We start from the raw sequence: 12502 nt of genomic DNA, 5'->3' as shown, positions 1-12502 counted from the left end.
ATATCTTATTTTCAAGCATAGAAGGTATAAAACATATTGGAGGCTTTCTGCTGCTGTGCTACAGTTGTGAATACTGGAACTGCTATTTGGGACAGTGAAATATTTATCATATAGACATGAATTTAGGAGCCTGAAACAGTACCCCTAGTTTGGCTATCATAATTTAGAGAAAAATGGGCAGATTTAGTGTTTGTACATTCTATAAGAAAAAGCTACCATATTTACTTGAGTAATGAATGCACTCCCAACTTTCCCACTCAAAAAGGGAGTTTTATCTTTTCCTCACGTAATGGTTACACCCTGAAGTAGGAGACACACTGGTTGATATGGCGTCTGATATGGTATCTGACATGCCAGAACGGCAACCGGGTCCCAGGTGTTTTGCCGTGCCATAGTGCCGGATCGGACACTCGGCGTGTGCAGGCATCCGATCCGGCACTATGACACGGCAAAACGCCTCGGTTGTGGCGCATCGGATGCCAAATCGTACTGTGTCTTCCCTACCTTTTAACGATGGCCACAGAAAGATTGTTAAACATTTTATCCCGCATAGTGAATGCACCCACCCCACAACTTTTCGAAAATTTTTGGGGAAAGATATACGTTCATTATGGGAACTGCACATTTGAACCGGCATGACATACTATTCGACAAACATAACCACGCTTCCGTTTCACTTTTCAATCCAATACTGCAGAGCATGCTCGGCTTTTTTTTTTCCTTTCGGGGTTGCTTTACCTTTTTATGCTGGTAAATGCAGTATAAGCAAAGTCATCACAGCATTATGTATTTCTGTGATTTGAAACATATTGTGCCTCCTCTACTTATGGAAGGGAACAGAAACATGTTCAGTAATTTGTTGCCAGCTGTGCACATGAGGTGAATGGAGCTTTGCTCTTATTCGTCTTGTTCTAACATGAATGGTGGCGAAACAGGAAAATGAAAAACGCACTTCATGTTAAAAACATTTTTATTGGAAAAAAAGGAGTGTGTTAATTTGTATAAATTTGAAGCAGGGCACTGTTGTTGTTAGTAGCTGTACTTGAAGGTTCTGACAAACATTTTTCGTCGGATTAGTTCACTTTGCAGCCTTTCACTTGTGGAGTGCAAACAATGAGCTGTGTGGAAGTCTGCAAGACACAGTGAAGGAATTGTGGACTTCAGAAGAATGTGCATAGGCTCAGTCTGTTGCTTCATGCTACATTAAGGTGAATGCCATCCTGCCATTTCATGAAGATACAGCTCTTCAAAGACTTACGCTGCTTCTTTAGTTGCTAAAATAGTAGCTTGAAGCTGAGCATGTGCAGCTTGCTTTGTGACTTGGTTGTTGACTGGACTGCTGCCGCCTTTCTTTCCAGGGCCCTCCTTCAAGTCAAAACAACAATGTGTACCCTGACCCAACTTCCTGGGGTGGGGAAGGTGAAGAAGGCGGAAGTGAGACGAGTTCAAGCTGCACTGCGAGCGTTGACGACCGTCAAGGTGCATTCAGTCCCACCAGCAGCGAGTCCAGCGCTTCCGCAGATGCCCCGGAAGTCGGCCAAGTTCCACAGCCAGCAGCCGCTGCTGCCACAGACCCACCCAGGGCGAGGCACCCCTTAGACAGGACGCTGCAAAGGCTCAAGCGCTTTTCTATGCCAAAACGCAAGGCTTCCAAGAAGTCCCCCACAGCTGGAGCATCGTCGTCGGCCGAAGGCATCGCAACGTCCTGCTGTCTCGGCCACAGCTCAGGCATGGAGTCGGACAAGAACCGAACTAGGGAAGCCAAGGCTGTGAGCGCTTCCCCACAGGGTACCCAGCAGCTGCCCGAAAATGGTGGTGGACTCGAACGACTGCCTGCTCCTCCACTAGAGGCTCAGCACTCTTCTGCTGCCCGCCAGGAGAGTGCAGAAGACAAGGCCACAAGAAAGAAAACGGGCAAGAGAAAGCTGTTCTCACTCCCCTCATGGGACAGCTCAGTCTTACGGAGAGTGCCGGAAGGCTGCAGCGAAGTGCGCAACCTATCAGGAGCCCACATTGCATCAGAAGCAGCTGTGCCCACTGCAGGGATGGTGAGGGACGTGGTGCGGCCCTGCTCCCTAGACCTTCCGACGGCCACGTCGACGCCCAAGACTCTTACCTCTGCCTGCCCTGTGGTCATCACGGTCAAATGCAGGCCTGTGAGGACAGAACAGCCCAGTAGTGATGTGTCGGACCATCAGGCGGAGTCGCCTCGTTCTTCTTCGTCAGCGTCTGCCTCCTCAAAAACGAACAAACAGCGGACGACAGAGATCGCCGGGGCTGAACCGAAGCCAAACGGCTCTGTGACTGTGCAGCCGTATGGGGAGGCAGTGCATACCATTCCACGACAGAGTGTTGCGAGGCAGGTGGCTCGGCTGGAGGCGCAGGGTTTCCGGCCACCTGATGCTTCGTGCACCTTGCAGAAGCACTGCCGCAGTGCGTCACACGACAGTCGGTGCCAGGAACGGCTACACTGCAAAGCACGTGGAGGACAATCGACTTCGCACCCAGCTGCTCCATTTTGAGTGCCTGTGAGTGCGTGGGCTCCCATTCACCTCCGACATTGAAGGACTGATCAGTGATGGTGTTCCTTCCTTGTGTGAAATGAACTGATAGCTTTTTAGTGTAGTTTATGTCATAGGAGCAGTGAGTAGGCGTAAGCAATTCTACATACCCAAGATTTGTGCGAGTCATGCATGAGGCACTTGAAGCGAATGCTCAAGTACATTATTTGTACCGGTGTGGTGCTTTGGCTAGTAATCAAGAAAGTTCGAGCTTAAATGATCACACAAAAGGTCATTTCGTGTGCATGGAGGATATCAAGGTGCTAAACTGCTAGTTTTAAACATCAGGGGCACTGAGGGGCTCAATATTTAGTAGATACTACATGAAGCGAAGAACAGTATGAAAGAAATGGAACAGTTAAAAAAAATTGAGCTGTGAAATTAGTAACTAATAATTAAACTTGCCATAAGCCTAATTATGAACAGAAACTTGTCTTTCATTTTTCTTCCTCGCTTCCATTATTAAACATTTTATGTATAGCCCAAATTTAAGTGTTGTTTACCTACAATGTTACAGTTTAGAAACTTTCCCCATTGCTTTCCTTGGATTCATTGTCTGTTGGCTTCATACAGTTTTAAACTTGTTTCATTTTTTGTGTTATCTGTGTTGCTGACTAAATTTAAGAAGCTAATCTAAAAGCAGCAGGACTATTGCTAGGTAATCGGGAAATATAATTTTATCTTCCTGTGCTTGAACCTTTATTGTTTCATAACATGATAAGTGATACATACATATTTTTTTGATGACTATATACATTACATGCATGTGTTCAAGAAATGGGACCAGAGTGTTCATTGCCTATTCGCATTTTAATGTTTTGGCAGGAATTTTTTATTTAATTGCGTTACGCAAAACGTGCATCGGCCAGTTCAGCCACTTTATCAAATTCAAGTATAAATGATCATCATTGGTTAGCATTTTTTTTTGCAACGCGATATGGGCCGGGATAATGTAAAACTATACCAGCATGTTTTTATTCCAGATCCACCATTAGTCCCCGGTGAGAGGTCAAAATGGCCTGGGCTTCACACAAATGGGTACAGTGCTCGCCCATATGGGCGGAGCCCGGGCCATTTCGACCCATCACGGAGGGCGGATTTGGGGCAAAGACAGGTTGGAATAGCTTTGCTTTATTCCGGCCCTGAAAACAACCTATTTCTGGGGTGTTAACATTCCCAATATCTCATTTTGAATCTCATTTTCTTTTCGTCAACACTGGTCAGCTTTTGGAGGCGACAAGAATGCCTCCGTTCAGCAAAGTGTGAAGCAGAAAGGTGCATCTATGTAGGGTGACAGTGCTAGTTAGTGTATGTGTGTGCTTTCTGTGAGATGGTGTTCCTTGACGGCTAATTTCCCACTCCATATTTATTAAGCTACAATTGTATGCTCAACATGCCATAGCTTCCCTTTTAGCGAGCGCTGCAATGCATATGTGCTCTTTCGAGGAGAGCAAATGTGTGAGGATATCAAACGTATGGTGGTATTGCACATCCTCAGGCAACTTGTACCTGCAAACAAGCTCCAGTCCGCTAAGTTGCTTTTACAAGAGCTTCTTTGTTTGTGAAAAAAAAACTATGCATGCAAAACAAACTTTTCACATTTCTATGAATTGCTCAAGCCAAGTAATGTTTTATGGTTCACTTGCATAATGCAGGCATGCGAAGTTCAAAAATAATAAAATTGTATAACTCTTGTCTGAAATTCACCAGTGTGGAAAAACGAAAACTGCTTTTACGTAAGTGCAATAATGGGAATGCTTGAAATGATGAAATACTTTTTTTTAGCATTCGTAAATAGTTGCATCCAACAAAATCCACTGAGGATCTGAATGCTTCTTGACAAAATAAAGCCATCAAAGTAAAAAAAAATTCCCTTCGACTCTTGCAGAGTGTAATCAAAACTGCCAAAACTGCTAAACATTGCTGTAAACTGTTGGACTGCTTTAATTCACTGTTGTCAACAATTTCAGTCAGTTTGATGTTATTTCAAATCAAAGTTGAATGCTAGTGTTTAATTTAAAAGCACATGGATCTAAAGTATCTGAAGTATGGCTGCTGCTCTCTGTGAACGGTGACCAAGTTGGTTTTAGTTGCTATTTTGATATTTTTGGGGAATTGCCAGACATTGGGAAATCTTATTATGAAGGGCGAAACTAAAATGCATAAAAAGCAACAGTAATACCAATAACATCTTGGGTACTTTCTCTTGGATCATCTGCACCAATTTGTTGTTGACTAAAGCTGGTTGGGTACTGCATTTCTAAGCATGAAAAAACTGCATCTGTTGTCAAAGTTTTCTGATCTATTTGCTTATCACTGCTATCACTCCAAGTGCTTCCCCTGTGACTGTAAGGATTCTTGATAAACGCTGATCGATTAGCATTCCTTTGATTTTAGAAAGCGTGGATTGAATCTATTTGTAAGGTATGTTGTACTATTATGTTGCCTCCAACCAACGTATTGTCTTTTTATGGCATTTGTGGCTTACTATTGAATACACAGAAACTTCCAGAAGGTCTGCACTTATCATCACTGTGCCACTGCAGTGATATTCGCGAACAGATCTTTCCTTCTGCATACAAGTCATAGTGCCATAAAAAAATGAAGCCTCATTTGTAACAACATTGAGAAATAACTCGACGTTGACCCATGCTAATGTGTTCAAACATAAGCGCATGCAAGCTGTCAAACCATGGCCTCTCTGGCAATTTTTATTTGCACAGTGTGACCTGCATGATTTCGGAAGCCATATGTCTGGCTAGCTACCTTGCTTCATAACAATGTTAAAGCACAAGTGTTGTGAACTCATTCCCATGCTTCGAAAATGGAAGTGGTGGCAAGCGTGAAGAGTGAAGTTGAATTACACTGGTTGAGCTGAACTGCATTTTGTTCCTCTGTCGTGAAGAGCCTGCCCTTCGTTGGTTAGTCCGGATCGGGGTCCCATTTTCCAGTTCTGGATCAACTTGCACTACAGTAGATAGCTTCATCGCTCTATTTTCGAGTAGATCCAACTAGAAGTATGATAGTGCCATTTCTGGTTGCTGCATGTAATGGCTGTTATCAATGGTGGAGCAGTGTGATTTTTTCTGCTTGATTTGAGAGGGAGAAAAGAAATTTGAGAGGGAGAGTAAACGGGCTGAGCCAGCATGCTGTAAGCTGTTCCTTGGCCCTGGTGCAGAGGAAAAAGGGGCAAGAAAAAAATAGATGATGGATAGCACATTTGAGTATGCAGGTTTCACAGGCCTTTTTTAATCAACTCGCTCCCACAACAGATCACTACTCTTTGCCTTTGAGGCATGGATTCAACAAGAACTTCTATGGCACATCATACCACTCATGGAAGCTGCGTGTGGTGACTTGCGCTCTGACCTATTGTGGGAAATCATTTCTTGCAAGATCAAGGCATCATTCGAGGATTTATGTAGCCACTAAAGCATGACAAGTGGAATTCAACGTAAGTGAAGTTCAGCTGTGTGCTGCTCGAGTTCATATGACACTGTTTGGCCTGCTGTGCTGGTTTCTGCTCAAAAGACAGCACAAGGATGAACAACTGTGCGGTGTTCATATGTAAGTGTCATTGATGTGACCAAGAGGCAATTAGGAGATTTGTCTGCAACATGCACAGCCAGTTGTGGTTCTGGTTGGATCTCAGTGGGGGCATGACCACGAGGGATGTGCCACATATAAAGGTTCTGCTGAAACAACAGTTTTATACTTTCAGGCCTGTACGTGGCGATGGTGCAGCTCAACTTCTAACTGTGCAGTTTTACTACCTAAAACAGCCTGTCTTTTGGATACAGACACTGAAAGGTTACTGTTCTCACAAATGTTTTTCATGCACAGTGTCACTCATGCAGGGAACTTGGTACAGTGGGTCTAGTAGACAGCTGCTGTAAAGTTACCCTTTTACTTTTCTCTAAAACTTCAAGATCATTTCAAATTTGATTGCATTAAAAATTGTAAAATGTAACATCCCAAAACTGCATAGTGTGTTATCAGGCTTTGCCGTAATGGAGGGCTCTGGAAGGAAAGTAAGAAAAGTGGATTGCGTGTTGCCAACTACGTCGCTGCCGACTTTTTACACCTACAGCCAAGTGGAACATGGTTGGTCACTGTAATAACAGCTATGTCCTCTCAGGTTAAACTCTGTGGGACAAGATGGCGCTACCATGACGAATGCGTGTGCATGATGCTGACATCTTTGCTTGGAGTGAAATGTGAACAGCATTACATCTTCAGTGTCACTTTTTGAGTTATTGATCCAGCCAGAGTTATGTTTCTTGAAACATCAGATTGACAAAATGAGTCATGCTATTTATTTGCACTTGCAGCACTTGGAATCAACATTCCATTGTGTGCACTCTGTGAAATAAATGGACAGCATAGTACTGGCACCCGAGTAAGCCTTTTACATAAGATTACTTACCCATATGTGCTGTTTGAATGAGCAATGGTAGCTGCCCTGTGCACATGTGACTTTAGCAGCATGTACATTGAAAAATACTCTGTACTTCATTAAAAAGAAAAGCACTTTGCCTATTGGACAGTAGTACGTGGCTTGGACTATACCCTTGGCTTACATGGTGCAGGTGTTAGCCGAGAAATGTAGATGTGTTACACAAAAAACGCATAACCTCCACATTTGTGGAAACTAAGATGTTGATTTAACAACTCTGTAGAACAGGAACCACAATTTTCGAAAAGAGATGGTTGAAGGTATGCTATGAAAAAGATGACACTATGAATGTGATTGGTGTCCTTGTGACTTACTTCCAGTAGTCCTGTAGGCAGGCATTATGCCCCTTTCGGTGTCACGTGCCAGACTGCGCTTTGCTTTTCCTTTCCTCTCTTCCAAGTGTGTATGTCTTTAAACCAAAAAATAATAATTAGGAGTGGGAACCAGACTCATAATTGCAAAATGTGCACTGCTGTAGGAACCTTTCATGTGAGGGCAGCATTAATTTAGTAAGTTAACCAAAATCGTTTTCAGTTGCATATGTGCCAAGAACATTTTAGTGCTCCCAGCATTTTTAGCCTACTTCACCGACATAGGCATGCTGCGGCCGTCTGCTATCTAGCCCCTGAACCATCGCTATCGCTTGTGAAAAAAGAGAATTTTACATGTCCGTCTGATAAAAATGGGAATGCGTGCTCTTCTAGGTGCTACTGAAAATTGCCCTTCCGCCTGAGAAAGACTCCTATGCAATTGCACCGTAGTTCATTCAAAGTCGGATATGCTGGACCCCAATTCTACGATGCCAGGAGGACGAAACTGGCCGCTGTTGGGAGGCCACATTTAGGGAAGTTTTCTTTGCGACTGCTGAAGGTGTAGACACTGTCGTTTGAGGTGGTGCTGTGGTTCGGGGGTGTACTACTATATTAGCATTCTTAGCCTATTTCCTCCACTACAGATTGCATATAAAGGTGTCTTCGGCAATAGGGTTTGTCACTACATTGCTTGAATCATAATCCCATATAACACTGACAGACATCGTGAGATCGGTCCCTATATAGTTGCGATTACAAAATAGGAAGAACAGCAGCCAGGCGTGATTGCAGCTGTGCAATTAGATGGACACTACAGGAGGCAAAGAGATGCTCTGAACTCGTACTGTGCATTCAAGGTTAGTCTGGCCTTTTCTGTTCTTGTGTGCTGTGGGTTGATACAAAAGCGAGAGTAATGTGATCACAGGTGCACCTTTATCTCGGAACTGAAATTGGGCATGATAAGTTCCCATATGATGGCTGTAGACACTTGTGAATTATGTGTTGCATAGAACAAGAGAATTTCTGTGGCTTCTGTCCCAGGTGTCGTATTCTGATCCTTGTGTATTGGTGCAATGATGTAATAATCATCTGTGCCTGGGCACTGAAGAGTTGATACTCGTCACAATTTTTACAGAGCAAATATTCCATGAATATCTTTACCATTATGATTGTACTGTTGGCTAATATTGGGTAATTTTTTGGCATTATAGCAAAGCCAGCATTTGTGAGGATGATTATGCTGAGTCACGTGCTGTACATGATGTGCCTTGTTTTAACTGTGTGTTTGTTTTGTTTTATCTTATGTGATGTGCTGGCAGCTGAAACTGGCAATTTACAAGCATTATTGTAAAAAAAAAAACATGGTATTCAGGGAAATTGAGAGGTTTCCACATGTATAACTTGTCCTTTAGAAGTATTCTTTTTTTACAGCAATTCTGTGCATTGGGCTTTACCACTTTTTGTTTGCTAGACATTGCCATCACTTTTGTTAACACAGACAAGATTTGCATGTCATGACCATATTGCGCACAAGTTCATGATTTGTAAGTCTCGGGGTTACAGACACTTTAACATGAAAAGTTGGATAGAACCCGCTACAGTAGCTTAGTGGCTACGGTGTTGCACTGCTGAGCTCGAGGGTGCGGGTTTTATCCTTGCCGTGGTGGCCACATTTTGAATGCAATAGCACTTGTGTACTGTGCATAAGGTGCACGTTAAGAACGCCAGGTGATCAAAATTAATTTGGAGTCCCCCATTATGGTGTGCTTCGTAATCATGTTATTGTTTTGGCAAGTAGAGCCCAAGAATATAATTTTCTTTTTGTTTAAAGTTGGATCATATGACACAGTCTCGCGCTTATACACAAAAAGAGACGAATGTGTTTAGTGGATTTCCACAACTGTTTTTGAGCGGCAATGGTGAAGTGCACTGGCATGCTTTCAATAAAATTTTAATCAAAGAGCCACCATTGCAGCCTGCATCAGAGCCCCGAACTTGCTTTGAATATAACTGTTGAGAGTTATAGATGTTACCTTACATATACCTCACTTCAGTAGACAACTTATTTGTGTTTACTATGGCCAGTCATCTGCAATTTTTGTTTCTCAGTTTGCATTAATCTGCACACTTTGGAGGCCAGCTAGGAGGGGCCTAAATCTTCAAATATATTTTGCGGGTGTCGCGTCAACGCCTTTTTACCGGTTTAGGTTGCATGCATCTGCAGAAAAACATCAGACTTCCACAGCAAGGGGCACTACTCGTGATAAATTGATGGATAAATTTCAACAAATTTTTATCGTGCTCAGCTTTCTGGTAAAGGCTATTTGTGTGCTCCAAACTTTCATGTCAAACTTGGGCTGTCCAGAGAGCCCACGATGCGGCGGTTAGGCTCAGCCTACCAGTCGCCTTTGTGGGAGCTGCCCGCAGCTCTGCCCTAGGGCAAAGCTTCGCAGGACCTTGTAATTAAAGTTCTTTGTCTGTCTGTCTGGACTGCAGGTACCAACAGCTCGAAGCATTGCAACTACTGGACACCATTAATCTAGTGCTCGCAGGCCTTCAGAAGCCCAGTGCTAGAGAGCCTATACGGAAGAACTGCGGCTTGTCAACAACAACAGCGAGTGTTTCAGGATAATGCCAGAAGCGCCTCTATGTTCCAATAAAATGCGAGAGGGCCAAGATCACATATTTCAGATTTCCGGCAGTTCGTATTTCGAAACTGCTTTCTAATGGGTATACTGGTCATCTGCAAACCAAAATTGCCTACCACCTTAAGACTAGGGTATGAACATTTCGTTTCTTGCATGCGTGCCCAGATTAGCAGCAAGTTTCCGATTTACATTCACAAGGGGACCTTACCCGTTTTGCCCAGCCCATGCTCGGGCTGGGCAGTATCGAAGATACATATGTATCTTAGATACTATCTTAAGATACTCTTTGGGTATCGTGTATCTGTATACAACATTCTGTGTCTGTATACATTCGTTGAGCCGGGTATAATTACAATAGACGCCTGTACGACTCCGGTAAATTCGATTTTTCGGTTAATTCGTTCTCGACCGAGGATTCCGGCAGGCGCCCGTACATTTCTATGGGCCCAAGCTTCCGTTACTTCGATATAAAAATTAGCCTTCGCCGGATAATTCGAACTTGACTGGTCAGCTTCGCCCCAATACAGTCTTTTCATATGGGGAAGCACACTAACATTGGATATGGGCAACAGTCACGGTACGTTAGTACGCGTTCCTTAATTATATACGCGTGCACGCGCCATCTCCGGTCACATTACGACCACCTTGGTGCTAAATAAGCATACTGGCAGCCATTCAGAGCTGTTTGTAACGTTCATGTGGCGATTTCAGCCTTCGCTTCGCCCACCATGCTGTAGGGGTTGAAGGACGGACTTCGGGATGCAAACAAAACTTGGGAGGGTTTATTTTACATTATATACAGAGAGGTGAGAGTCAAGTAACAGTTGTACAGTCATTACGGGCCGGCAGCAACTCGGACGCTGCGGCCCGCGGCAAGAAGTTCGAGAGAGGTGAATCAGGGAATGCTCTGGTCTCTCTGGAATGCTTCTTTTAAACCCTTCGAGGACTGGAAGTCGCGTCATGTTCGGCCAATGGGAGAGTCCGCTCAGATGACGCCATTTTTGGCCAATGGTTGGCGCCCGTGCCGCGGTGCCACACCAGGCGGCTCCCTGCGGTCTTGCCTTCTGACTTGCAATGCGCTCTTCAAAGGCGGAGAAGGGGGACGCTAGGCTCCATTGTCCGAGGGCTCACCTAGTCCCGGCGGTACGGCTCCGCTGTGGTAGCAAATGCCTTCTTCAAAGGCGAAGAAGGGGGACGCTGCCAGGCCTTCCCGGTACATCACAGCCGTCCGGTTGTCGCGGCGCATTACCGCCGTCAGGCCGTCCCGGCACAATACCGCCGTCTTGGTTTGGCACCCACTTTACTTTCAACAGTGCCGGGCTATCCCCTCGCTTTCTGGAAGAGTCAAGCAGAGAATAGCTACCGGCGGCGTACGAACTTGTTTGCACGTGAACTTGTGACCTTCAACTTGTTTGCTCGAGCGCTCCTCTGGAATGTGGCATCCGTGTTTCTTCACTCCTCACTTAGCAGTGGCGCGATTCGATGTGGTCTGGGGAACTCGAAGTAGGCGCAGGAAACAGCTTCATATCTAACAATGCTGTGAAACCGTTAACGAGGCCTAGTAAGCGTTCCTTAATTGCAGGTGGGGACACACGCCGTGCACCGAGAAGCGGAGACAAACCATCTGCGTTTTGGCAACGCTAGCGAAACGGAATGCGGTAAGATTAAAAATTCCAAAAGTCTAGGGGACGTTTAGAGTCGCCAAAAGAGCGGGGGCCTATCTAAAATTCGGGAAGTCCGGCAGGTAAACTTAGTGGGCAGTGGGCGTCTGTGTTCGTACTGTGACCGGAGATAGCGCATTTGAGTATGTAAATTGCAGAACAAGTCGTATGTCCGGTAACTGGCGCCTTTCTCAGCTTGGTATGCTTCACCGCAGCGTCTCTCATCAACACGCGGCGAGAACACAACGCGCGAAGCTATGAGCACTCTGTCGGCATCGCAGATCGCTTTCAAGGTGGCGCTCGCGCGGCGGTGGCATACGAAGCCCCCGCCTGAGTACGTCTGGTCATAGTAGTTCGAAGCGGATGGATACAAAGCTAAAGAGCGATACCGGCTTATAACGATCGGAAAGTCATCAGGGCACCCGGCGCCGCCACCTGCAGTAGTTTGCTTGCGTCATCAATTCACCTTGCGCAGCCGTCTCAAGTTTCATGCCATTGACAATGACACCGGGCTGCGTGGATCAACAAGTGGAACGATGTTTGCGCTACTTAGACCTAACTCCCAAAAAAGTTTCTGCGCGAAATTTTTTGTCTTTGACCGCCGGATAATTCGACCAGTCTCATCGGTTCCGTGACGGTCGAACTAACGGAAGTCGACCGTATACGCTTTTCTTTTTGTACCGTGTATCTGAAAGATACACCTGTCGCTGAATCCACGAGGACTCCCAGAGTCGCTGAAGGCTAGCAAATAACAGCTATTTAACCTTTTTCGAAGAGATGGCACTTTTATGTTGGCTCATATCTTGAATAACTACACACAGCGAGAAATACGAACAAGGCACAATGCAGTGTCGCCTAGAAAATG

The 12502-nt window shown here is 44.9% G+C and overlaps 1 protein-coding gene across 2 annotated transcripts in view; it reads left to right on the top strand.

Moving 5' to 3' along the window:
- Positions 1 to 9810, top strand: part of LOC126539693 (uncharacterized) — a 31334-nt gene extending 21524 nt beyond the window's left edge. For both annotated transcript variants that reach the window (XM_055075076.2, XM_050186560.3), the window contains exon 6: positions 1359 to 9810. In XM_055075076.2, the coding sequence (XP_054931051.2) occupies positions 1359 to 2522 (1164 nt within the window). In that variant the 3' untranslated portion in view covers positions 2523 to 9810. The remainder of the gene's footprint in view (positions 1 to 1358) is intronic.
- Positions 9811 to 12502: the final 2692 nt, after the last annotated feature.

This window comes from Dermacentor andersoni, chromosome 3, assembly GCF_023375885.2.
Source record: "Dermacentor andersoni chromosome 3, qqDerAnde1_hic_scaffold, whole genome shotgun sequence".
In the NCBI taxonomy this organism is placed as follows: domain Eukaryota; kingdom Metazoa; phylum Arthropoda; class Arachnida; order Ixodida; family Ixodidae; genus Dermacentor; species Dermacentor andersoni.
Note: the sequence above shows the minus strand (reverse complement) of the source record. Positions and strands in the feature narration are given on the sequence as shown.